Genomic DNA, 26,593 nt, shown 5'->3' with positions numbered 1-26,593 from the left:
CTAATTCTGTGCGCGAGTGTGACTGGCCGTTACTCTGTTTCCCCCCCTCTTCTCTGTGGGAGGGGTAATTAGTGACTCCTTCACAGCTCCCAGGTTATTTAGGGAGAGAGATACCCGAGGGGCTGCCACTTTTATTTACGTCCACTGTTTTCCTCTGTTTCCCCTCTTTCTTTCACCCGGCTCTGAAGAGGAGGATCTTTGTCACAACCGCGCCCCCACCGTCAACCCCTTTAAAAACATGGTTATTAGGATTAATTATGATTAAAGTCACAGCTGACAGAGTCTTGAGGGGAAATATCAACCATACACACTCAGATATATTATTGGATTTGGAAACAAACCACAGGATTCCTTTTCATTTTACTTTCTTATCACTGCAGTGCATACAGATGAGCTGCAGAGGACCGAATGGGAGACACTAAGGAGGACTGAATCTTGATCTACAGAGGCTTAAAACAAAAGCAAATGTATATATATAGCATTTTATTGATCCACACTGTCCATTTGACCTTGATGATTTTCTCCCTGGGTTTCCACTCCTCCTGTTTTTTCATTAGTGTCCCATTTCACTCCCGTCGTCAGTCTTCCCATTTCTTGTAAAAAGCACTCCGCTTTCAACATTCACCCTGACAGATTTTCCTCCGAGTTTCATCTACCAGTCGCAGGACCATTACCTTTACTCATTCTATGGGGTGTCATCCTGACTCTACCCTCTTTCTATCTTTCCTCCATCTGACTCCTCTCTCTCCCCCAACCACTGTCACTTACATCTTTCCTTCCTCTACCACCACTTGCTTCGCTGCAGTCTCCCACCGCTGCCTCTTTTTTTCGGTCCCATATCCCATCCTCACCACAGTTCCCTCTCCGCCCGCAAACTACCTTTGGATCAAAATTTACGCTGACAGTTTAATGAATCCAGACCGTCTTAATGCTGCATGGGCTCACTCCTGTGGCTGAGGCCAGCTCTTTTCCACACGTGACATTTTCATGTTGAGCTTTATTGGCAGACGAGAGATAAATCACCAGGCAGGAGGAAGAAGGTGTGCGACGGCATAATGCCAGCAAGGGTCATAACTCTTTTCGGTTATTATTTAAGATTTACCACAGACTCCTTTGCTAGCTGCCTACCTCTCTGAGAAGGCTTTACTATGAGTATAGGCTCCTATCCTCTTCCCTGTGTGTGTGTGTGTGTGTGTGTGTGTGTGTGTGTGTGTGTGTGTGTGTGTGTGTGTGTGATGATAATGCTAAGGTCACATCTGATCTCCCTATGCTAAGCCATGCTGACGCCGAGAAACATATCTGATGCATGCAAAACACGAGAAGCCAAGATTGTGGTAGTGCAGATTTAATAAGATCCTGAGTTCAGGGATGCTGAAAATTGCATTCATGCCAATAACACACCTTTGGGTCTCACTGTGCTGAGGAGGTGGAAGGTGCTGTGGATTGAATTGTTATGTAAAGGCATGTCAGATCGGATTGTCTAGGCACGCTTAAATTTGTCAGACAGGACTGAGATGAAGAGGAGGCACAGAGAGGAAGAGGAAGGAGTGGAGGTAGACATGCTTGGTTATATTTAGAGATGCTATGAGACACGTAGCAAACTGAGAGGAGTAGGAATCTGAATAAGTAGGAGGGAGACGAGGCGGAGGGAGACAGACAGGCGGAGGTAGGGGGGACAGGGAGCAAAGCAGGAGGGAACAACCCCTGGCAGCAGAGGAAATGTCATGGTTAGGGTTCAGTGAAGTGGTAAATCAGGAGCATCAGCGTGTCAGGGCATTTAAGGGGGAACTGGAGAGGAACTAAGAAAAACTATATGATCAGTTATTGGCCCTGTGAGCAAAAGGAAGGGTAAGAGTTATACCTGCACTCTGTCAGAGGGATTTACAATGCAGTCGGCTCACAGAACAGATGTAAATGTGCAGGAGCCTTTGTGGTGTTTGCATTCTTGTCCAAAGGGATCTCAAATTCAGGAGCAACTCCTTGAGAGTTGCCTGTAGATGAATATTTTGTTGGGTAAGCAATGTGTGCAGCACTGCGATGTCTCAAACAGGGGGATGTTTGGTTTTATTTGATACAATAAAACCAGCAAGCACATTAAAAAATGCAGATGTAAGCCCATAAAGGACTTTGCAGGCACACTGATTTGTATGTAAACAGATCCACATGCATATATAAGCAACGCTGAAGCAGAAGTCAACCACAATCTATCTGTGACAAACTGTTATTAGAAAAAAAGTATATGAATAAGTAAAGCATGTAAATAAAGCATGTAAAGGCATCATCCTCACTGGTCTGGGATCTGTCTTGAGCTATGAAAATTCCTTCATTGCTGATACCCAGAGCTAAACACAGTGTTACTGATGCAGCTCCCTCTGACTGATGAAATCTTAAGCCCGATCATGCTTAACAGCAAATTAAATTACACAAACAAACACAAATTAAATTACGATTCTTAATTCATTATATACCCGAGGCAACACAGTGAAACACAACCATTGTTATTCCTGTCAGACACTTTTGTAATAGCAGCAAGATGTAAATGCTGGTTTGTTTGTTTATGACTGTGTACTGGCATTCAGCTTGGCCAGTTACAGTCAGCCGTCACGGCGAGCCATATTTCACCAGGCACTAGCTCCAGTATGGGTATTAAAATATTAAAAACCTGCATCTTGAAACAAAGAGCCTTTCTACCAATTGTTTTCTCTTCATCAAAATAAAGTTATCGCCCTAATGGTGAACGCCATGGCTGAGCAGGCCAACACATATTTCAGTTTTGCAGCTTTAGTTGTCACCAACAATAGAAAAGACAGATAGAGTTTGCAACTGTTGGTGCTGGTAAACACTGAGGCATTTAACTAAAGAGCCAGATAATTCCCTCAGGGGTTCCCGTAGAGATTAAAGGATCAGTCCACCCCAAAATCAAAACAGAGCTGATTTTTCCTCTTACTCATTAGTCCAGATTTTTTTGGTGTGAGTTGCAGAGTGTTGGAGATATCAGCTGTATAAATGCCCGCCTTCTCTGAAATATAATGGAGCTAGATGGCACTCAGCTTGCGGTGCTCAAAGCACAAAAAAATATATTGGAAAAACTCAACAGCAATGTCTCTTTCCAGAAATCATGACCTGGTTACTCAAATTATTTCACATTTGTTGTGAGCTGTTTCATATACTATCACCACACAGAAGGAAGCATGCACCTCGTGCTAACTCACCTAGCACCATTAAGCTAGCAACTGTTACAACTCAGCCGACGAGGATGCCATTAGTGTTTACATCTCGCACCATTACAAGCACGAGCCTCTTGTCCATGAGTAGATGCATGCCTCCTTCTGAGCGGTAATATGATTGGAGGGTGTAGTTCAATAGAAAGAACTTAGTTCTTACATGAAACTGCTCACAACAAGGTCTGTGGATTATCTTGAATAACCGGGTCATGATTTCTGGAAAGAGACATTGCTGATGAGCTTTTTTAAATTTATTTTTTTGGCGCTTTGAGCACCACAAGCTGAGTGCCATCTAGTTCCGTTATATTCGAGAGAAGGCAGACGTCTCTACAGCTGATATCTCCAACACTCTGCAACCACAAAAATCTAGACTGATAAATAGCACTACAGGTAAGAGGAAAATATGTATTTTTTGATTTTAGGGTGAACTGTCCCTTTAAAGTGAGTGAATTCTGGACTTGTATTCATCATGTTAACAGCAACATAAGTCTAAATGATGATTAATGTTGTTTTGTAACAGTTGGATGTGTAAATAAGCCAGTATTTGCTTGTACATTTGCCTTATAAACTTATATGTCAGTGTTGTGCTTACAGCTCTTTTCCACTGACGCCAAGTGGACAAAAAAAAAACAAAAAAAAAAAACAGTTATTGCAGGTTTAAGAGTGCACCGGTCACTTTAAACAGTGTTTTTAACTAAGAGGTTTGAGCCTGATAGTCTTGTTATTTCCTTTTCACCTCACACTCACATTTATTTTTCATGTCTGCTTGACTCACTGAAAATGCGGAGAAGTGGGCGGCAATGAAGAGGAAGCTGGCTAAAGAGGTTCATATGTCACAATGAAATCTGCACAAATTACTTGGGAAGGTTGGTGCACTCCATGCTGGTTTGTTTTGATAGACAGTTGTACAAACAAGTCTGTGATATTCAGTCAGTCTAAAAGTCTAAAAACATTTTCAGAAATAACACAAAAACTTCGCTGTGTGCAAACTTTGCCGCTCAGTATCTCAGGACTGTTCCTCAGAAGGACAGACATTTGAAGGTTTGTGTCATTTTCAATACTTTGATATTGAAATTATTCATCTAGCAGCACAGGATGCAAATATTTCAAGGTTAAATATCATAATTGCACAAACATACACAAATGTCAGCTCACAAAGTCACTGGCCAGCTCATCACTTAAGAAGACATCGCGGCCAGCTACCCTACTTGTTCCAGTTTCCTTGAAGGATGGCCGGATTACTTCTAACTTTAAGAGTGCGGGTGCCAGAAATGATTTGTTCCATCTGTCCTCTTTTGACCAAAATCCTCTGCCTAATATGAAATCCCTATATGTAGGCCAATGGATTGTGATAAGCATACTTGGCCAACTGTGAGCAAATTTGAAGATGTTTGGTTATCTGTGAAAGAAAGCCAGAGTAAACATTGTTTTCTTTCTCGTACGCGTTCTGCAGCGTAATTGTCTTGTTTCTCTGGCTGGTAGGTTCTTTTATGCGCTGGCTTTTGTGTCTCTCTCTCTGCCAGGGGATTCAGAGAGGTTAAATCTTCCAAAGGTCTCTGCATGAAAAATCAGCAGCTAAACAGAACAGGTGGCATGACTGACATGTCCAGCACACAGCAGCACGCTACATGTAGCTACGTACAGCGCGGTCCACTTCCCCGGGGGTTACTCTCCGCTGGGCTGTCGTGCTACAATGTCCCTGTCCAAACTAATGTCCCGAGAGTACATCATAGTGTGTTACCTATAAAGCCAAGCTGCTGTCAGTCCAACGAAAACACCTGGCCAGCAGACAGAGAGATTGACAGAGCGAGGAGAAAGTGAAAGGCAATAAAAGTTGAAGAGGGGAGTACATTAACTTCTGTTGGGTAAAGAGAGGAAATTAAGTGGCAGAGACAGAAGACAGATTTATAAGCAATGTGAGAAAAGGATTAAATAGGAAAGAGGAAGCTGGGAGATAGAGATAGCTGACCCTTTAAAAGACACGCTGATGAGATAAGATAAAAGGGAAATATAGTTTAGTGTAGAGCAGAGGGAGTGAGAGAACAGGAGCAGAGAGTTGTGCGACGACAAGACAGGATTAACAGCACAGCACTTCCTCACACAGCAAATGTGCGTGCGTGCAAATGTGCACCTGTGCGTGGTGGGTGCATGCGTGTGTGTTTGACGGTGCATGCATGAGAGAGTGCATGTGCAATTACATTTGTATCATGCGTGTCAGTGACAGGATCGCTGTGAGATAAGTTAATTGAGAAACATGAAAGATGTGCAAATGTGAATGCGTAATGTTGAAGCACATTAGTGTTATTGGAATGCATTAACAATTTCACACATTACTTGGAAATGAAATGTAGCAAGGACAGCATGCAGTGGACCTTGCTTAGACACACACACACACACACACACACACACACACACACACACAGATCCATACAAATGGAATTCCCTCACTCAGTGCCTCCTCCTCCTCCTCCTCAAACTTTCTGCGTACCCCACCACCACCACCACCAAACACACACACACACACACACACACACATACACACACAGAGTCCTGCTCATGACAAATATGCAATGAAAGCACGCTGCTGGAATCTGCAAAGCTACATCACTGACAGACCAATCTAAGCTCCTCACTCTTTAAAGCTTCTCATAAAGCTGCACAATCTCGGAAAAATAACTCCCACACCTGCAGTAAAGCACATCCCAGTATCCAAACACGCACGTACGATCCCATTTCACTAGATTTCACACACACACACAGACACGGGCACGCTGTGAGCACATGAACACACCCCCATTGGCAGAATAAATATGTGCGCGTACACACACACACACACCTGCCAAACACATAAACATAATGCACGCATGCACGTGTGTGCACGCATGCAAGGACGTGCACTGCCACTCTCTTCATTGTACAATTTAGCAGAATGTAAAAAAAACAGGCGAAAGTAAAAAGATACTGCACAAAATAAAAACAGATACTTGTATGATGTTTTTAAATCTGTCCTCAGCTTTGATCTTTTCACTTCGTTATCTCTATGGTGATGCTGAGGGAAGGCTGATGGGGGAGATTGCTGTACTATCTTCCATCAGGACACAGAACTGAGTCACACATACCACATCTCTCTCTTCCTGTTTCCCTTCTGTGTTTCTCCCACAAAGGCTTCGCTCCTCTTCTCTGCTATTCCTTCACGTCTCTTCAGCCCATTCTTCCATCCCTCTGGCGTTCATGTTTTGCTCTTATTCCCACCTCTCTGTCACTGCTGCTCGGTGAGCTTCACACCGTTTCCTCTCCTCTGTGTAGAGTCCATCCACTCCTCTCTTGTCTCCCCTTTCCTCTCCTCCTCACCTCTTTCTCCTTTCCTCTCTGGTTGGGTCTTCTTCTAGCTCGCCCTCCTCTGCTTCTGTGGATTCATGCCTTTCACGTGGGAACCTTTTTATCCATCCCTCAGAGCTCTGAGCTCCGCTGTGCCTACCTAGCTGTCTGAGCGTTTGTGCTGTGAGTGGAAGTGAATGGACAGGAGGGGGAGCAAGAAGACAAGAGTGAGCAAACAGGCAGTTATCCTCTCAGATGCTCCTCTCAGTTCCCCCTGTCTTGTTCCTTTTTCCTCTCTCCCCCTTTTTCTCTGCGTCTCTCCATCATGACCTCCTCTCTGTGTCGCCATGCAAGCCCCTGTATCCTTGTATGCGAAGGGATGGAGGGAGGGAGGGGGGGTGGGATGGAGAGTAGGAGGCAGTCGGAGGTGGAGCTAGTGAGTCGGTCTAATTAAAAAGCAGAGTATGTACAGCTGCAGAGAGCAAAGAGGGAGACAGCGAGGGGAGGAGAGGGGAGGAGAGAGGGGAGCCAAGTGATCCAGGGGGCGGAACCAAGGGACAGGGAGGGAAGAAGCAGTCAGTAGGGGGTGGAAATGAGGGGCACGGGGTGGTTAAGGGGGGTGGTGGTAGGGAGCAGCTAGTAGTGTGAGGTGGGGAAAAGGGAAAAGCTGACAGGACACCAAGGTCAGCTGGAGAGGAATGCAGAAAGGTCACTCACAGAGAGAGGGAGGGAGAAGGGGGAGAGAAGGAGGGAGAAGGAGATCGGAACAGACAGGTAGAATTATTCTACAGATATCTCCCATATGAGTGGGGGCAGAGTCGGGGAACCGTGACCAGCAGGATAATAGAGACACATGGACAATGGCCCTCTAAAGCAGAGGCAGATCCACAGTCATCGAAGGTTAAACCGCTCCAGTGTTTTCAGGCCTCTCGAAATTAACATGCGTAAGTGTTTGCAGTCGTGCATGCAAATTAAAAGGCAAAACACCAATCTGTATTAAATTAATCACGTATTTTTGCTCGGGTTGTTTTCGGTCTGAAGTTCTCAGCGTGTTGTTTTTGTCCAGGCTTGATGACTATAACAAATTGATTTTTTTTTTCCTTCTTCTTATTGTTATACATTGACCCCATCATTGCTGCACTGGCTGTTGTCACCTGAGGCTGGTTAGTAGAAACCACTCTTTACAGCGGAGATAGAGAGATAAAGTCTACACCTAAATGCCTTAAGGGCTGAGACATCTCATCCCATTTTATCAGCTCTGATCACTTATCTTGTCCCTTCTCCTCTCTCTCTCTCTCTCTCTCTCTCTCTCTCTATCAGTCCTACATTAACATCCCACTGAATCTTGTTTTTACATCTCTCAGATGTTCTACTTTTACACTTTCAGACCTCATTTCTGGGAATCCTCATTTGAATAGATTCAGATACAATTTCATGGAAAGAGCACAATTACTTCCACGGAATTTACAGTAATAGGAGATGAATGGACACGCCATCCACTGCAATGCTAATGGGATATACCTATCAAATACATGGAGCAGACATAGGAATATATTCAAGCATTTTAGCTACTAAAAATATCCCATACAGTACAGGCACGACTCTGCATATATTTTATACGCATAATCCTTACACATAGTGGTGGTAACTATCCAGGAGCAGAGTGATTAAAATACATCTGCACAGGGTTTGAAGGCACCCAAGTTTCTTGTTATAACAACATACCAGCGTATCATGTTAAAACGAGGAAGGTTTGTTTTAATGAGAAATGATGATTTTGTGGAGTAACAAGATAAAGTGTTGGTATCACAGTAAAGTTTCATGTAAAATGGAATAATGTGGTATCTAGTAATAATGAGAAAAAATGTCATAATACGGTGAAAAATATCTTGGTATACTGTGAAAGATCTTGTAAAAAGAGGCTCGTTTGAGATGAACTGTGCCTCACCTGGAGAGTAGACGAGGGGGCGGTGACAGAAAGCTGCAGTCATGTCAGACAGTTTTCAGCAAAGATGCTCTATATCCAGCAGCCTTCAAAGAATGCACAAGGAGTCACAGAAATGTTTACAACCTGTTAGATCAATCTGTAGGCTTCCTGTAAAATTTGCAGACCACGTAGCCTATTACTATCATTTTTATCAACTACACAAGATATGTTTGTTAACAGATTAAACCTTCCTTGCACAACATGAGGCTAGCCTAGAAAAGCAGTAGAAAAATGTGGTCTTTGTGGTTGAAACTAAGAGCCAATCATCTCTTTGATAAGGCTACAGCCAGGCGTTTCCCATCATGCCCTGGGTCTTGCTGTTGATGGAGAGCAACCACGGTGCCTGGCCCTAAAAATTACGTCCGCTTCAGTCTTGTCGGTTGTTACCGATGTGTGTATGATGTCAGAGCAAGTTGGGATCAACTTGGACAGATATCTAACCTGCATGCATTGTGCTGCAACTGGTTGTGATCGATTCTGCGCAGGCCTAGCTCACGTCGAACAAGCCAATAAGAAGAGTTTCTCCTCATAGTAAGAAACTGAGCAATACATGGTGTCATGGTGGCAACAATATGCTGCCATAGTTCACCACTCCTGCATGTGCACACGCAAATTTATTGACAATTTTGGCTGAATATGATCTCTCTGTAACTCACTGTAAATGTCTCAGAGATTTGAAGTTCACTCAGTAGTTGAAACAACAGTCTATGGCCATGCTAGCTGCTCCGTAAAGCTTGGCACATCAGTGCTTTGTGCTAGATGCTAATGTCAGCATGCAACATTGTCTGATCAACAGTGCTACCACGTTGATATTTATCAGGTATAATGTTGACCATCTTAGTTTAGCATGATAGCACACTACATGCAGCTCCAAACAGCAGACAGACATATTCAAACAGCTGGTGAACATAGTGGAGCATTTAGCTGCTAAAGAGAGAGATGTTTGCCTCAGGAGTTGGTAGAGACCAAACTAGCCAAGTTAGCCAGGGGACCAGAAACACAACGCCATTGTCATATTACTGTAAAAGCTGATAATATGTCGATGTTGTGCTCTAAACTTGTTTCTGCTGCCCCCAAGTGGCTGTAATTAATTACTGAAAGTTTAAGTAAATGTCTTTTTGAAAGTCTTGTGTGTAAAACCTTAATCTGCCAAGTAACTATAGATAAATATATTTAATATTTAAATAAATGTAGCTGAATAAAACGTAGGCTACATTTCTCTCTGAAACGTACTGTAATAGACTACAGGTGTAGTAGCATAAGCAACCTGTACTTAAGTGGAGTAGCTGTTTCTTTCCACCACAGATATACTGGATATCATATATACATATATATTGTCTACTTTAGTCTGGACAAGTTTTCCCCTCTTTTTTCTCCAAAAAAACCTGAAACAAACAAAAAAACATCAAGCGACAGAGTGACATTACAATCCCTAGAGCCAAAACAAAAGTAAAACATATCTTGAAGAATTCGTATAAACAACATGACTGATTAATTGAGTGCAGACCCATATTTTTGTTCCAAAATGAAGGATTACTCTGCTCTCTGGACCCCTGTAACATGAACTAATATTATAACTAAGATCTGTTGTGCAAACTTACCCTGATAAGTCAGGAACAGGCCCCAGGATCTGCACCTGCAGCTGGGGTGAAGCAGAGTGACGCACTGGTTGAAGGGGGGTTCCGGGTCATGCACTGCACTGAGAGCTTTGCTTTGCACGACTTGCAGCGACTTTGACGTCTGTGAAGAGCTGAAAGACGAGTGATGTTAGAATCATTGCATGTTTGTGGCTGTTGGAGACTGTGAGCGTGGTGAAGCAGCAGATGGAGGATAATGAAAGGAGGACAGACTCTATGAGGCTCCTGAACAGGCGGAGCAGTCTATCGGCTACAGAAGGGACCTTGAGTTTACAGACGACAAAGAGCTTTTGCTGGCAGAGTTTATAGGTGGTGTTCAGTTTATCATCAATTATATTTTGACAATGTTTGAAGCTCTCCACCATTTCAACTGTCCTGCTGGTGATTATAGTGGAGCTGTGTGAGGGTCAAGGCATGTTGGGAGAGCTAAAAAGCAGTTCTTGATTGTTTTAGAGTCTTTCAGGCACAGGCACAGCAGCTGTCTCCACACGCCTTGTGAGATGAAACTGAAATGAAAATGGTAATGGGCCACAATAGACTGTTGTTGCATTTCCTACACAGAATTTAAAAAAATACTAATTGTAATAACCCTATTAGTTTTAATTTTCTATTTTACAGTTTAAGACCTGGAAATAAATCCATGTAGGCCACAGTATGTACTGATATGATGATAAAGCATAAAGCGTATATTGTTGCTGCCTCGTAAAAATAAATAAATAAATACATAAAATTAAAATTTGATTTGGAATATTTTTGTGATAAACAGGTTTGTGTGTTTCTTTATGTGTGAGTAATGTTTTTTTGTTCCCAGGCTAAATATATCCCACTGGATTACCTGAAAAATGCAGTCTCGTAAAATTTGTATAGATGTTCATGGTCCCAAGAGGATGAACCAAATACTTTTTCTATCGCACCACCATGAGGACAACCTATGTAGCTTTGAGGGAAGTGTCCTGACAATGACTGGATGGATTGTGATGAAATCTGATATAGATATTTATGTCCCTCTTAGGATGAATTGTAATGACTTCCTCTTACTTTTCATCTATGGCCATCATCTGGTCAAAGTTTTACTTTGTCCAGTATTTTTGGTTAATGACCGAGGAGCAACCTCTTGTGTAGAAAAATGAAGCCAAAGCGGAATTGCCAAAAAACTGCAGTTCTTTAAATGGCCACTTGAGGCTGGCTCCAAGAGCGAGTCAATCCCCATAGACCCCCATGTTAAAATGCCCAACTTTACAGAGGAAATAAACATGATTACAGCCTGGTACAAAAAAAGGACGGGGGAAAGAATTTTTATATAACTCACATATAACTTACATTTAAATAGAGCTTATTAAAGTTATGCACACTTAAGAGCGGGGCTGCTTGAATGACTGGCTGTCTTTGAGGTGCTGCTACAGTCTGAGTCACATCCACCCCTCACTCTTTTTACAGCTCACCCTCTTGTCCAAATATGGTCACTACTGGCTCCAAAAAACCAACATGGCAAGTCCACAAACCAATGGTTGACGTCACGGTAGCTACGTCCATAATTTTCTACAGTCTATGTTTATGACCAAATACCTGCACAACTAATGACATCCCCATTAGTCTCTGCTCCACTTAGTGCTAATTAGCACATGTTGGCATGGTAACGCTAAAATAAGATGGGTACCATGGTAGCCTATACCTTAATTAGCGCCCGAGCGCCGCCCTGTGTGAATACTCTATTGAAACCGAAGGCATTATTATATTATTATAACTAACTAAATCCTAAGTAACTGAATTATACGTGTAGCATCATCATTTCAGATCTCTTCCTCTCCCTTTCTCTGGCCTTGTGTTGTCCACATGAGTAAGTTACCATCCTCTTGAGGTGAGACCAGAAACTGTAATTATTACTTAGCATACTAATCCAAAAGCTCCATGCATATAACCAATCATGTCTTTTTCCCACAGTGCCCACAGAGGACACCACCAAAAGAACACCGCTAGTTTCACTGGCACTCATTAATCAGCCTCCTTGTCTAACCAGCTACAAAAAAGAGGGAATTTTAAGCAGATTCTTTAATGTACACTCAGATCAAGTCATCAATCACAGCGTAATACAAGGTTGTAGGATAGGGGACGTGCCTAATGGCAAGATCTAACCGTGGCCATTACCTGAAAAGGTTTTATTATTTTGCTATCTCAGTTTCAAGCATGATGGATGAACGAGGTGGGCAGTCATTTGCCGGACCTGACTACAGCTGGCGTCTCTCTCTTTGATCTGTGCCGGGGCCCAGGACATTGTCAAAGATCTTAAGCTCCTTTGATGGATGAGGGAACTTTTCCTGCTTTGTTTCTGGGCCGAATAATGACTTTCTCTGTCCGTCCTCTTGTCTAGAAACAAGGCTGGAGGTCAGAAGAGAAATGCTGCTTGGCAACATAATAAATGGGTGAGAAGATAGACTGTGAAAGCAGAGAGATTTCTGGCCGCTGCTATGCACCAGAAGGCACTAACAAAACATTACATCACTCATAATGTCTGGTCTTGTGGTCCAACTCAAATAAGTCTTGAGTAAGTGGTTTACATAAACCTTGTAAAGCAGTTGTAGTTAAATCAGTATGGAGTTGTTTTACATGAAAGTTATAATTTTGATGCTGGTAGATAAAATTGCCTCAGGACAAGAGGGCTTCTTGGTTTCTCTCGCCACCAGGTGGGGATGTTGTTCATAAAGTATCAGGGAAGGTTACATTACAATACACTTAGCAAATGATTGAAAAAAAGGAGAAAATATCCATTTCCCCCAAATGTTCATTTGACACTCTGAATTGTTAATTATTGGTAAGTAATCAGAGTAAATGGGTAGACACATGATGTTGATGAGAGTATAGTGTGTGCATCCTTCTGTGTTATGCCTCTGTTTGCTTTTGGCTACATGAATGAAATCCAGCTCTGAGTCTGTGCGCTGCTGATGTCACTGATGCCAAGCGTCTTAAAGGAATGTCACAGAAATAGATGAATCACTGGGGCCATAGGGCTCATTCGATACAGACACAAACAGAGGAATCTGGAACACATCCTTGATCTAATTAATTTAAGAAATAGTTTAAATATAGCAAAGAGTTCTCACATGTTCTCCAGGTATGTGGTGCTGATAAAGTGATGATGCAGCAGCAACCATGAACATCCTGATCTGCTCTAGTCCATTTCATTTGATGTTTTTAAAAGGCACACATCAAACGGTACTCTGCAGCCTATATGCGACTGCCAAAGATTAAAAGGGGAGTGCTTTTTTTTTTCAGTATAAATACATTTTTTTTTTTTAGATTTTTGGCAATAACCTTAATAAGTTGGCATTGGAACTGCAGCCCATTAGAGAGATCTTTAATGAGGACACTTAGCATGGACGTCCCTGGACCAAAGAGGTGAAATCTTTATTTTGAATGATTCAGTTATTATTTATTTTTCAAAACAGGTTACAGTCTAATATTCATGATGTTCAGTATAGACTGTTCCCTACCCACAATAAATGTATGTAAGGAAGGACAAAAGTCAGAGATCTCTGTATGTCCCAGTGCGAGTGGGACAACAGGGATAGTAAAGGTTTACAAAAGCACGCACATCCAGACAATACATACCAGGTGCTGGATGGGGGAACATGGAGAAGACGGAACAATAAAGTCTGCACACTAGTTAATGCTCCCATGAATGTTTTTTTAATTACCACTGAGGTGCCTCTCTTTTCCCATCTACAATGGGGATAGGACCCAGGAACCATGAGGCCTGTAAGGGTGACATAATCCAAACAAACAACAAACAAATCCAAAGGGGGACGACAGGAAATCCAAATTCCAAAAGATCAGGCATAACTGGTGACAGAATAGGGCAGAAAGTGCATGGAAAGTTCAATGGACCAGCAAGGAGTGAGTGGAAAAGGGATGATTAAATATCTGCAGTGCTGAACAGGTGATTGGGGAAGGTTAGGTGACTGGGAGAGGAGGGAGAGGGGTTATTGCAAGGCAGGAAGGAGTGGCTGATGTGAGAGTGAGGTGACTGGGAGGAAAAGTCAGAGAGCATCTGTTGAACAGGAAGAGAATAGCAGTAGATGGGTCTGAGGAAGTTTCCTTTGCTTGATAACAGATCTGATTCCATGATTTTAATGAAATTTTGTATGTTCATAGTCCTCAGAGGATAATGTTCAATGTTTTTGGTGACAACCTGACACAATTGCCCTTGAGCAACAATTTGGTTCATAACAAACTGAAACCATCTGGTTTCCTGCAGGGGTGTAATGATACATCGATCTGGATCGATATATTGATTCAGTGATCAACCATCCAATATCATTGATGCAAAGTGAAAACATTAATACATATTGTCATCTTTAAGATACACCTTTGAAGTTCCCATGGTAGACCTCCTTCCTAGACATTCAAACAGGGCTAGCAGCTTATAGCACCAAGCAGATAATGGTAACCAGCCAAGAAAAAGATAAGGAGGATATTTACAAATATAATCTCATATCAATCAAAGGCCCCCGAATTGAATCGAATCAAAATTGTATGGCAAACTCTGTGATAACAGTAAATATTGTATTGCAACCAAAAAAAATGATATGTCATATTGTGATTAAACTTGTGATTTACACCCCTAGTTTCCAGTTAAACTGAATATACCATCAGACCAGAACTTCTATGTCTATGCAAAAATAACAAAAATTGTTAATTGGCCTTTTCATTTAAAGGGACAGCCCACCCTAAAATATATTAGTCAAAAGATATTGACTGTAGAGATGTCTGCCTTCTCTCAGATATAATTGAACTGGATGGCACTCAGCTTGTGGTGCTCAAAGCACCATAAAAACAAACAACCTCAACAGCAATGTCTCTTTCCAGACATCATGACTTGGTTACTCAAGATAATCCACAGACCTTGTTGTGAGCAGTTTCATATAGGCACTATTTTCTTTCGAGCAAGCCACACCCACCAACCATAACATCACACAGAATTAGCGTCCTCCTCAGCTGAGCTGTAACCATGGACTGTAAAAATAATAGGCTGTAGCATTAGCTAGCCCAGTGGTGCTAAGTGAGCTAGCAGTAGATGAATTTTTCCTTTCACATGATGATACAGTTGCTGGATGTAGTTCAGTAGAGAGAAAATAGTTACTACATAAAACAATGAGCAACATGCTGTGTGGATTATCTTGAGTAACCAGGTCATAATTTCTGGAAAGAGACATTGCTGTTGAGTTTTTCCAAATGTGTGTTTTTTTGTGCTTTGAGCACCACAAGCTGAGTGCCATCTAGTTCAATTATATCTGAAAGAATGCAGACTACAGCTGATATCTCCAACATTCAACAACTCACACAAAAACAATCTAGATTGACAAATAGCACTATAGGTAAGAGGGAAAATATGTATTTTTGATTTTGGGGTTAACTGAGGTTAAAAATGAATCCACTACTTGCAAAATAAAGATGCTATGTTTGACTATTACTGCAAATCAATTGAGCAGACATTTATACTGAAAGAGTTGCTTCACCTATTTACTCTGTCTTACAGGAATATGAAGGAGTCTGTACTTCAACACTGTACACTTACGATTAAGTCATATATGCAAAATAGTTAATCAAGCTTTTGGTTTGTATTCATCAAAAAAGTTTTTGTATTTACATGTGATTCTTTTTTGTTCTCCTAAAAAATAGTATAAATGTTTTATTTTAAAGGAATAGTGTGTGAGATTCAGTGACATCTAGTGGTGAGGATTACAGATTGCAGCCAGCTGTAATTTTCCCCGGCTAGAATTCCTTCAGTGTTCATTGTTAGGAGGTTTTTATTGGACACAAATTATCCGTAGAGGTCTTTTTCTCTCCAAAACAAATGGACCAGGTGATTAAAATCAGTAAGAACATCGAGTTCTTGCTGTCAATGCTGTCAATGCTGTCATTGCGGAGGGGACGCTAACTACAGTGACTGGCCCTATCTCGAGACATTGTTTGGTTTGACTGTTCTGGGCTACTGTAGAAACATAGCGGTGCAACATGTCGATCTCCATAAATGAGGTCCTGCTCCCTATGTAGATATAAACGGTTCATTCCAAGGTAATGAAAACACAACAAATCTTATTTTCAGGTTATTATAAACAAAATAAAGCACACTAATTATATTATATTCCATTTCTGCCAATATATCCCCCTTAATCTACACACTGGACCTTTAATTATGCTGCTAAATAAGTGGTTATATTATCAGAAATATTGTCATATCAAGTTGCAAGACAAAGACACTGACATTTAGTAGCCTTAACTGTGGGATACATTCAGGCCAAGTTGTTGGTCAAGTTGTTACTGACAACACTGAGGTCATCTTCTTAGTATTTTGTCTGGAAAATGGTGAGTTATTGCTCAAAGGGGTTGATTCATCAAATAAGTGGAGCTGGTTACTGGCTGTGGTTTGTTCCTCCAGCAGGAGACTTCATTTATCTTCTGAGATGGTTATTTAGTTCATGACATAGGCAGGCACTCTGAACCAGTAACCCTTCAGAAACAATAAAATCCATGGATTAACAACATATTAACATCTGGAACTCATAACTCTGGACTTGATGACTGATTAGAAAGTGTGAAAGTATTTGTAATGAATGGCCAACATCTGTAACTGCTTTATTACCAAATCAAAAAGACAAACAGCAGCCAGAGGGAATCGTGAAATCCCAAATTATTTATTTAGGATCATTAAATTCACTAGTTTACACTTCATGAAGGGAGGATCTTTAAATAGAACTGACCTGACTTAAAGCTCTCAATAGATTATGTGAGATAATCAACAGTGAGAGAACATGTGCAGACTATGTGATATGAACATGGAACTAAAAGTGGTGTTTGTGTGTCTGTCCAAACTGCATAAAAATGTATTTGTAAGTATGAGTCAATTTTTCTTATCATCTCATGGGTAACTTTTAGAGAATTAGAAATTAATATTTTAAATTGAACAAAAACTGTTGGTCACTTCAGGGCACACACACACACACACTGCTGTGCCACGCACCTTGTTGTCGGTGTGGCTTTTTACCTGCTGAGCTCTCGGCTTGTTTTGTTTACCTCTTCCCTCCTGACACGTGGGAAACGGAGGGGGGAGGAGGGGAGGATGGAGGGAGAGAGGGAGGGGAGGATTAGCGCAGCGTCGGTGCCTAGTGTCCTTTTTAGACTACAACAAACACAAGAGTGATTGAGAGAAAAGCGAACAAGGCAGAAACCCATTTGCACCTGCTCGTCCTCGTCGGCCAGTGTCAGCATCTCTCCGAGCTCTCCATCTCTCCATCCATCCATCCATCCAGACCCCGACGTCCAAGCATGTCTCTGTCCGGCTCGCAGACACCAGAGGACGGACTCTACGGTGAGTGATGGTGGTAAAGGGACCAGGCCGTTTGCTTCGCTGTTAGCATACCATAATATGTGTGTATTTACCTTTACAGCCGTGACGTAATGCTTCATGCACACATCTAGCCATCAAACAGCTAACCGAGATCATTATTAAAGCGGCTGTGTGTGTGTGTGTGTGTGTGTGTGTGTGTGTGTGTGTGTGTGTGTGCGCAGATCGGTTTAATTTCCCAATGCAAATATCAACAAAGTGTGTAAACATTGTGAGCAATGACCCCATTCATTCGCTCAGTGTGTCTCCAGGTATGCTGTCATCAGTGCAGACATGATACCAACAGCATGTCAGGATGACAGCAGGTGTGAGAGGATGCCACAGAGAGAACAAGGCACTGCCAGTTTCATAGTTGGCATTGTTGTTGCCACTGACACCGTCATTGTGTAAACGGATTCCCTGACTCACCTGTTTGTATCTCTGTAAGCCAATTAAGATGTGGAGATTTCCTGACGCTTATAGCTCCACTGTGCTGTTTGCACATTGCCTGGCACATAGGATGCCGGGTAAAACAAGGGGAACAATGTAACAGGGAGCAGGACAGTAAGGGACTGTGTGACAATTATAGGTGTATGAGCCTTGACTTTTTAAACGCAAAATAGGGTTATCAATTAGTCTAATACTGGAGTTTCTTATGTTGATATTTGAGCACAATATCAACAATCAAAATCACTACAGATCCTGTAGACTATCATATTTATTTAAATTGTAATTAAGATACATAGGCCAATTTAAAGTTGTAAAATCAACTTGTCTTTGGTTGACAACTGTTATATAACGGTGACAATCTTTCTAAATTACCTCAGATCTAGTCTGCTATTACTGTAAAACAATTTCTTTAATCAGCATGACATGCACACTGATACCGATATACTGTTTCTGTACTAAGGTAGTATCGGCTGATTTATGTGGCCAATTTATCAACCTAGCTCTGATGTCGATATTTGTTTTGAACGACCCCCCTGGACTTAGAAACATTTGTAACACCCAGTTTAGTAGTGTCAATAGAACAATATTTTTTCTATACAGCCCAAATTCCACATTAGGCACAGAATTAGCAGTTGTCCCCCAAAATAACAAATTCATTGTATGTACAGAAAATTGCAGCTGCTGAGCCAGTATTACCACTAGTCAAGTTTCCACACAAATGTGGCGCAAATTTCCAGATAACATGCAAAAGAAAATGTGAAATATTGTGAGTGTCCATCTACTACTGCTGTTAGGATTGTTAGAAGTTGGGCACATTGAGATAAAATGTCTGGTGCCGTTAAATTACCGAAGAAGAAGGTACCTTTTTTTTTTTTGCAATAATTCAACTTTTTTTTCCAGCATCTGCACTCAGATATTTTTATGTGCAAATTAAAAATGTATGTAAAAATGCATGGATGGAAGTACAATTACAGTACGATGTTTGTATGACACAATGCACCTTTTTGGTCCATGGTGCACACAAAACACATTTTTTTGGGTTGCAACATTTTTGATGTAACTACTCAGTCTTCTTTTTTTTCAGGAAACATGCAAGAAAAAGGTGAAGTGAAATGAAATATAAATACAGGCAAAAAATACAAGACCCTCTCCTGCTCTCCCAAAACAATTTGCCTACTCTCCCTACAGCTTAAAAAAAAACACATAACCCTCCCCCCTTTTTGTCCCCCATGTCCCTTTCAATTTCTGTACAGTCCTGAAACTGGAAACAGACATTCATAGCTCAGCAAACAAAAAAATGAGCCAGTTGTACCACAGTTCATTGAGGCTTTTAGTATCCAGCTCTTGTCCACATTACATAAAGCTGATTTGGCTGTGGCACAGATGAATGTGTACAGGATTGCACCATAGAAACTGATTTAGTGTCGCAGAATGGCGACAGATAGATAAGTCAGGCAACGAGGCAGTTGTTATGTCATAACTCTGCTCTGTAAAAAAAAAAAAACTAGGGCAATGGCACAGTTTTCCCACTCTGCCCTCCCCCCCACTCCCCTCCCTCCAGCTCTGTGCCCACTCTTGTCTCTACCCCCTCTGCTGCTGTTTGTGTGATTACAGAGTGTCAAAAACCCTGGTAAAGTGAGGATTAGAGCGATCAGATGAGAGGGGAAGGACACTTTGGTAGTCAGATGAGGTGTTGATATTTTGTAAACGCTGCCTGTGTCACCGAGGGACACAGACAGCATGACAAGAGAGAAACAAGGGGAGGAAGGGAGAGGGTGGATGGCTAATCTCTAACAGAAATAAGATCTTACGTAAGCAAGCATGCTGTCAGCCTGAGTTAGCCCTGCCCTACTGTTTGGCTGTGGGTGTGTGCACGCCATACACACAGCTAAGCATGTGCGTGTGTGTACATGTGCAAATCTTTTCCCTGCTCATGCACCCAATGAACCAGTGCGTCCATTCATTCATGGGCTGTGTTCTGTGTTCAGAGTTCATTGATAGGGAGAAACAGACTGTGTCTTTCACTGTTTGTCATGTCAGAACATCCGCAGTGCTGCTGATAAGTCACCATAATGTCAGTGCACAGCAGCACACACGTGTCTACTCCACACCAATGGATATTTTAAAAGGAAAATATTTGGCTTAAATAGTTTAGATAGGTATGGCAATATTAGATTTGTCTTGACAAAAATATTAATTGTATGGCTGAAAAACTGTTCCCAGCGTGAATCATTTTGAGCCACAGAATAGGACTGGTTGGTTATTTGGAGATAACAAAAGCTGCAGTGCTCAGTAATTTAAAGACAAGTAAAAAACAATTGAAATGAGTTGCTATCGCAAACAAAAGCACCAATAATTTAAACGTTAAAAATTAAAAACGTGGGGAAAAAACAAACAAAATTCAATTAATCGCAAATTATTCAGAAACTGACATTAAAAGTAGGACTGTGTTCAAACTGAGAACAGACAAAATATTTCATCATTCAGAGAAATTTTAATGCAGTTTGATTTATTTATAAAAACATTTCACACATCAGACACAATTCTTCACACATATGAAACAAAACTAACAAATTTTACTGTTTTTTAATCACAATCTGGTCAGAATCATTGACACTGGCAGCAGCATTTTGTAACATAACATTATTTTATCATATTTACGTACAGTGTAAAGGATTTAGGGGAATATATATGCAGAAATTGAATATAATTAATTAAGTATGTTTTGCTTAGTATACAATCACCTGAAAATAAGAATCGTTGTGTTTTCATTTCCTTAGAATGAGCTGTTTATATCTACATAGGGAGTGGGTCCTCATGCACGGACTCCTCCATGTTGCACCGCCATGTTTCTATGGTAGCCCAAAACTTTTTTTAATGCAAAACCATTAAAACCCTTTTTTGTAACTGGTTTAAATCACTGAGTCCTTTTGTTTTGGAAAGGAAGAGACCTCTGCAGATAACTCAGTTCCTGGTAAAAACCTCAAAGCCTGAATCTTAAGTTATCAGAGAAAAAAGGTGAGCACACATGACCAGTTGCTGGGCTAGCGGCCCGTCTCCGACATGGCAAGGAGCGTTGGAGAAGCACTGATTTGTAATGTGAAACTGCTTTAATCTGCACCAGTTTAAATCACTGGGTTTGTTTGTTTTGGAGAGGAGGAGAGCTCTGTGGATAATTCGGCTCATGGTAAAAACCTGAACAATAAACACAGAAGGAACACTAACCGGGAGTTCACGCTTGGCACATGGGAGAAGTTTCAGCTGATTACAATCTGCAGTCCTCACTGCTATATTGTACTAAATCCTACACACTGCTCCTTTTAAGAGGAACACCACTTAAATAAGAAGTCCAATATGTCATTTCCATGGCGTAGGAAAATTCAGTTATTATTTGTGATCATGAGCTACTCTGTCTCAAAGCCAGAAACCAGAGAAGTAAGTCTCAAACTTGTTATGTCATAGAGTATAAAGTCTGGGGCTGCCCCATAGACTATAACTGGGACTCTGACTCTCTCTGTGTGTTCTTTTTTAAACCCATATGAGCTTTATGCTGTTGTAGTGTTCTCTGTTCTCTGTGACAGATGTGTAGTGATAAGGGTTTTTTAGCATGCTTTGTAAATTTGACTCAATGTAAACACTATATTTTAAGGCTATAGATTTGTTTACTTCCCTCACCATGTCTCCTGTCTGGCTCATTGCAGTCTAACATATGTGCACAAAGCCCCAGCATTGTCTGCTGCCTTGCTTACTGCCTGAGCATCATTACAAACTCTGCTGCTCTTATTGTTTCCTCATCAGGCTCCTGGGTCGAGCTGGAGGAGCTGATTGCAGCTGTGAGCCGCAGGGAGAGTCTGACAGGGCCACAGGACAGCATCTCCTCCGCCCTGCAGGGGGAGCTGGAGAGGATCCTTCTGGAGGCACAGCTGGAGTGTGAGAGGAGTAGAGACAGGTAATGGTGCCGTTTGTGTGTGTTTTATTTGTTGTGTTTTGTTTGGGGGGTTGAGCTGCACAGCGAGGTGTAAGAATAATTTGCACAGTAATGAGTTTCATTCTGTGCTCAGTGGAACTTTGCTTGTTTTTCACAACATGTGTTTACTTTCTCTGTTTGTTTTAACAGAAATGTAGAGTTGGCAAATTGCAGTCTGTCATATCTCGATACTAAACCCACATTTAAAATGTCTGTTTGTTGTCCGCAGTCCTCCGCAAGCGGGGACTCCACAGTCCACTGGTTCCCCAAGACCCACTAGTGAGCAGGACAGTGACTGTATCACCATACAGGTCAGATAACTTCATCCTTCTTTTTGTAATCTTTAATGCAAAACATAAATCTGAAAAATACACAGACATTTCATTTTGTTATTTTACATTATTGCTGACCATTCACCAAAGCACAGAGAGGCTTTTTATACTAATTTCATACTTTCCAGCCACTCATTTCCATTTATTTTAGCACCGTCTTAAATCAGCATGCAGAGGCATTAAACTTGCTTGAGATAGATCACCTATGTCATGGAAGTTGTTCTGTTTTATTGAACTGTATTAAAGCTGTCTTACTCAGAACGGTATGTTAGCGATTCCCTCCGAAGATTTACAAGGCATATGTTAAAGCTGGAAGACTATCAGGAGGATATCAGTTTCAGGCGCGTACATGTGCTGAGATTTGCAGGTTAACGTCATTGTCTCTGTCCTGATTTTCTCATCTCTGTCTATTCTCCTTCCTCTTGTTTTTCTGCTGTTGCTCATCATCTAATCCCATATGCAGGAGGAAGCTGAGCGGCGGGTGGACACTGACTGGGTGTGGGACTGGTCCAGTAGACCCGAAAATATGCCCCCAAAGTAAGACTAGATCCTTTGGAGTGATTTAATATGTTTTCTTTTCTTTTTTATGATACTTTTTTTATTTATTTTTCAAAAAATGTCCTCATCCCTATGTCGTTAAAGTAGTTGTAGGTACTTGCGTAGATGTATAGGTGTGTTAACAGTTTCAAATGAATAGTATTTTCTTGTCGAGAGTTAGACAGGAAGTTAATTTCTGTGAGCTGAAGGCAGGAGGTGATTAGCGTAGCTTAGCATAAAGATAAAAGCAGGGGAAAACAGCTAGCCTAGCTCTCTCTTAAGTTCAAAACATTGCTTACCAGCACCTCTAAAGCTCTTTAAATACACTTTGTATTTAGTTTGTTAAATCTATACAAAAAACAGAAATATAAAAACAACAATTTTGTGGTTTTGTGGGGAGTTTTGTGCTGTAACAGTAAATCTTTTCGTTAACATGAAGAATACTGGCCATTGTTCCAACGGCCCGAAATTCCATAGCCTCGCTAGTCTGAAAAATGTACCATTGGACCGAAAGTCCACTTCTCCAACAACCTGTTGTCCCAGTTCTCCAAAAATACAGACTCCCTACAGTTAGACAATCCAAGTGCTAGAAAAAATGTTTGCATTATAAGTTTCTCTAAAACACAGATAGTGGTGAATACAGTGTTGGTTTTAGACACAAAAAACACTTTGTTATGGTTAGGAAAATACTATGTTGTATGTATGTATACTATGTTGGGCCCAAACACCTATCTTTAGTGGCACAAAAGTTGCTGGAAAAGCAGGGACGCTTCGGTGAGAAACACCCATTATCGGTGGCTCAAATACCACTGAAAAATGCTGCAAAGGGTGGCTCAAACATTGCTGGGAAACTGAAACTAACTACCTTTGTCTTTATTATGTTTGGCACTAGTTGAAAAATTAGCACAAATAAAAAATTGGGATCGAGTTGTTGTCTAGTGTGTGTCTTCAGTTTGACTTTGACTGCATGTTCCAGTGCTGTGTCTTAAATTATTTTTTATGGATTATACCTTTGAGTGTTGAGGAGCACATGAATCACTCTCATTTTTTATTTACACTGCCACACTTGACATTTAATCTCCTGCAATACAATAAGTCTATCTGACAGGTAGAAGCTCTTAATGGCCTCTCAGTACTGTGCTACCTTTCATGCATCCTCAGTCTTCTCTCTTGTGTTCTCATTATCTCTGTTTATTTTTCTGTCTTCCCTCTCCTTGCGTCTCTCATCCCTCTACTGTCTATGCAGAGAGTTTGTGTTTCAGCACCCGAAGCAGCAGGGCTCCCTCAGCGTGAGGAAGACGGAGGTGATGAAGAGAGGAATCTTCTCCTCCGATGTTCTCCTCATCCTTGTTCCCTCTCTGCTGGCTTCACACCTGCTCACACTTGGAGTCGGGTGAGACGCAGACACATACTTAAAGAAATACCTCACCCCTCGAATTGCCATTTGTATATCAATTACTCACCCTGTGTTTTGCTGATTTTGTGGAAATTTCTTTTGTTTTTCTTGCATGCCTCCATGGTGAAACAAGAATCCAAAATCGGAGAAAAATCCCGATGTATTGAGGTCATAAGGGTTCATGTTTGACAACAAAACAATATAAAAAATCTATTTACAACCTCTTACAAAACTTGTGCAGTATAACCAAAGTCTCATTTATCCAGTCATATGCTCAGAACTTCCCAGACAGACAGACCTTTACTCTCTCCTCTCTCAAAGCCAGACTCCATTGACAAAACCAGTAATTTTACTTCACTGAACACAGGAGCTGCTGGTCTACCACTGCCTCGATTGGAAGCTGTTTGTGTTACTGTTTGACTTTGCTGAATCCAAACTAATGCAATAAATTAACACAGTAACACAAACAGTCTAACTGATTGAGGCACCAGTAGACCAGCAGCTCCTGTGTTCAGTGAGTTAAAATTGCTGTTTTTGTCAGTGGAGTCTGGCTTTGAAGAGAGCATAGATAAGTTTCACTTCATGGTACACTTCCTCGTTGGAAAGTTCTTTGTATTTGGGAAGTACTGAGAAAAGAGTGGCTGACTAAGACTTGGATTATACTGCATGAGTTGTGTGACAGTTTGTAAATGTATGTTTTGATGTGGTTTTGCTGATGTTAAATGTGGACCCCTTTTACTTCAATTCATCAAGAAATTTCTCTGTTTTTTGGATTCTTCGTTCACCATGGAGGCATGCAAGAAAAACAAAGCTGTCTTTGTGAATTCAACATGACATTGAGGTGGATAATTGATATAGAAATAGTTATTTGGGTGGGTGAAGTATTCCTTTAAAATCAACAACAAATCCAAAGCTTGACAGGCCTGTTGAGGCAAGCTACAGTTGCTAAGCTATGATTGGACAACTGCCGTTGAGGGTGGGGTTTAACAAATTACAAACTACTATTTTCTCTTTTTTTAGGATCTACATAGGAAAGCGATTGGCTGCTTCCACAACTAGCACGCTGTGACGTCGGCCGTAGCCCAGTGCCCCATTCGCTAACAGTCTGTCCAATAAGGTCAGACTGTTACTGCACTAATTTGCCTCCTTCCTTCTCCTTCGTCATTGGGCAACCTTAGGACCCTGCCTGTCTGTACCTCTGTCTCTCTGTTCATCTGTCTACCCAGCAGCACTCTGCCAGTCTGTCTCTCTGTCAGTCTGCGCATGTCGTAGGGCCTTGAGAGCGGACGGATGCCGACCAATGAGTCAGACTGAGGTCACTTTTACTCCCCCGGAGAGTAACACTGATCTCAACCAGCTAAAGCATAATCAGAGAGGAGAGATTGCCCAGATACAAGAGAAAGGAGCGAAAGAGAGTTTTACCCAGCTAGAACAATAAATCCCTTTGATAGGAGGAGATGAAAATGGTTATTTGGGAACAGTGTGTTCGGATGAAATGAGAAAGATAATATGTTGTAGCCTTTCGCCCAACCTTTGAAAAAGCAAAATGTCTGTCATTTGTCAAAAGTAATGACCCTCTGTAACACTGAGCTGCTGAAAGTGGTTCTTGGGTTTTTTTCTGCTCTGATGGTGTATCCAATGTAGAGAGTTTTAGTTGGCTGAGTGAATGTAGAAGTGGCTCTGGTTGTGCTTTTTGTCCCGTAAACCAATTAAATATTTGACGTCCGACAAAGACAATCATGATCCCATTAAACTTCACTCCTCAAAACCTTAATGTGCCTCTTGGGTCTTTTATTCTTTTCCTCCAGTCTCATCTTGGCAGTGTTTGTCGAACACATGTTCGTCTGGTTTAATAAATACAGGGAAAGTGAAGCCGGCAAAGCACCAAGGTTTGCTTAATTAAGCCTGGACCAGTGATTAATACTGTGTGTAGACAATGTATTTTTATTTTTTTGTCTGGAGATTATTTGTATCACACAGACAACTTAGAGGAAAAACTTTGACTGTGTTGTTGACAACCTGCAAATGAACCACAACATCTGTTTAAAATTTATGTCCTTTCCCATATGGGGTAAATCACTGAAAATCACTCTGTTGATTCCTCCTGATAAGCTCTTTGATGTCTGTTTCACTATTCTTTTTTTATACCTGATCTCTACCAGCGATGTCTCTTCCTCTTGCAGAAATGTTATGACATCACACCAGCCTGTCTCTTTCCATCTGCCTTTGTCATTCCTTACCTCACGTAAGGATTTTCTTTCTCTTTTTTTTTAACAAGCTCCTGCTTTGACCAGTCAAGGATTTGACATTTTATTGCTTTCCCATAAACCAGAAAGCTGTTTCCTCTTAACATCTCATGAAAAT

General features: G+C 41.3%; 2 protein-coding genes across 3 annotated transcripts in view; one reads left to right on the top strand and one right to left on the bottom strand.

Moving 5' to 3' along the window:
* LOC125906236 (mucin-5AC) overlaps positions 1 to 6,912 on the bottom strand; it is a 45,654-nt gene extending 38,742 nt beyond the window's left edge. For both annotated transcript variants that reach the window (XM_049604726.1, XM_049604727.1), the window contains exon 1: positions 6,344 to 6,912. The gene's annotated coding sequence lies outside the window, so the exon portion shown is untranslated. The remainder of the gene's footprint in view (positions 1 to 6,343) is intronic.
* A 10,362-nt stretch (positions 6,913 to 17,274) lies between these two features.
* Positions 17,275 to 25,993, top strand: zgc:73226 (uncharacterized protein LOC402792 homolog). The gene is made up of 6 exons (XM_049604226.1): positions 17,275 to 17,532; positions 21,796 to 21,946; positions 22,194 to 22,275; positions 22,760 to 22,833; positions 24,080 to 24,226; positions 25,250 to 25,993. The coding sequence occupies exons 1-6, from the start codon at positions 17,490 to 17,492 to the stop codon at positions 25,296 to 25,298; spliced, it is 546 nt and encodes a 181-aa protein (XP_049460183.1). The 5' UTR covers positions 17,275 to 17,489; the 3' UTR covers positions 25,299 to 25,993.
* The last annotated feature ends 600 nt before the right edge of the window (positions 25,994 to 26,593 follow it).

Source organism: Epinephelus fuscoguttatus, linkage group LG18 (assembly GCF_011397635.1).
Source record: "Epinephelus fuscoguttatus linkage group LG18, E.fuscoguttatus.final_Chr_v1".
Lineage (NCBI taxonomy): Eukaryota > Metazoa > Chordata > Actinopteri > Perciformes > Serranidae > Epinephelus > Epinephelus fuscoguttatus.
The sequence above is the reverse complement of the archived record's forward strand: the minus strand, read 5'-3'. Positions and strand labels throughout refer to the sequence as shown.

Excerpts from the sequence above, each read along its gene's own strand:
- zgc:73226 (XM_049604226.1), top strand. The coding sequence starts at position 17,490 with ATGTCTCTGTCCGGCTCGCAGACACCAGAGGACGGACTCTACG. Across the intron at positions 21,947-22,193 it reads TGTGAGAGGAGTAGAGACAG|TCCTCCGCAAGCGGGGACTC; the intron begins GTAATGGTGCCG and ends TGTTGTCCGCAG. Across the intron at positions 24,227-25,249 it reads CTGCTCACACTTGGAGTCGG|GATCTACATAGGAAAGCGAT; the intron begins GTGAGACGCAGA and ends CTCTTTTTTTAG.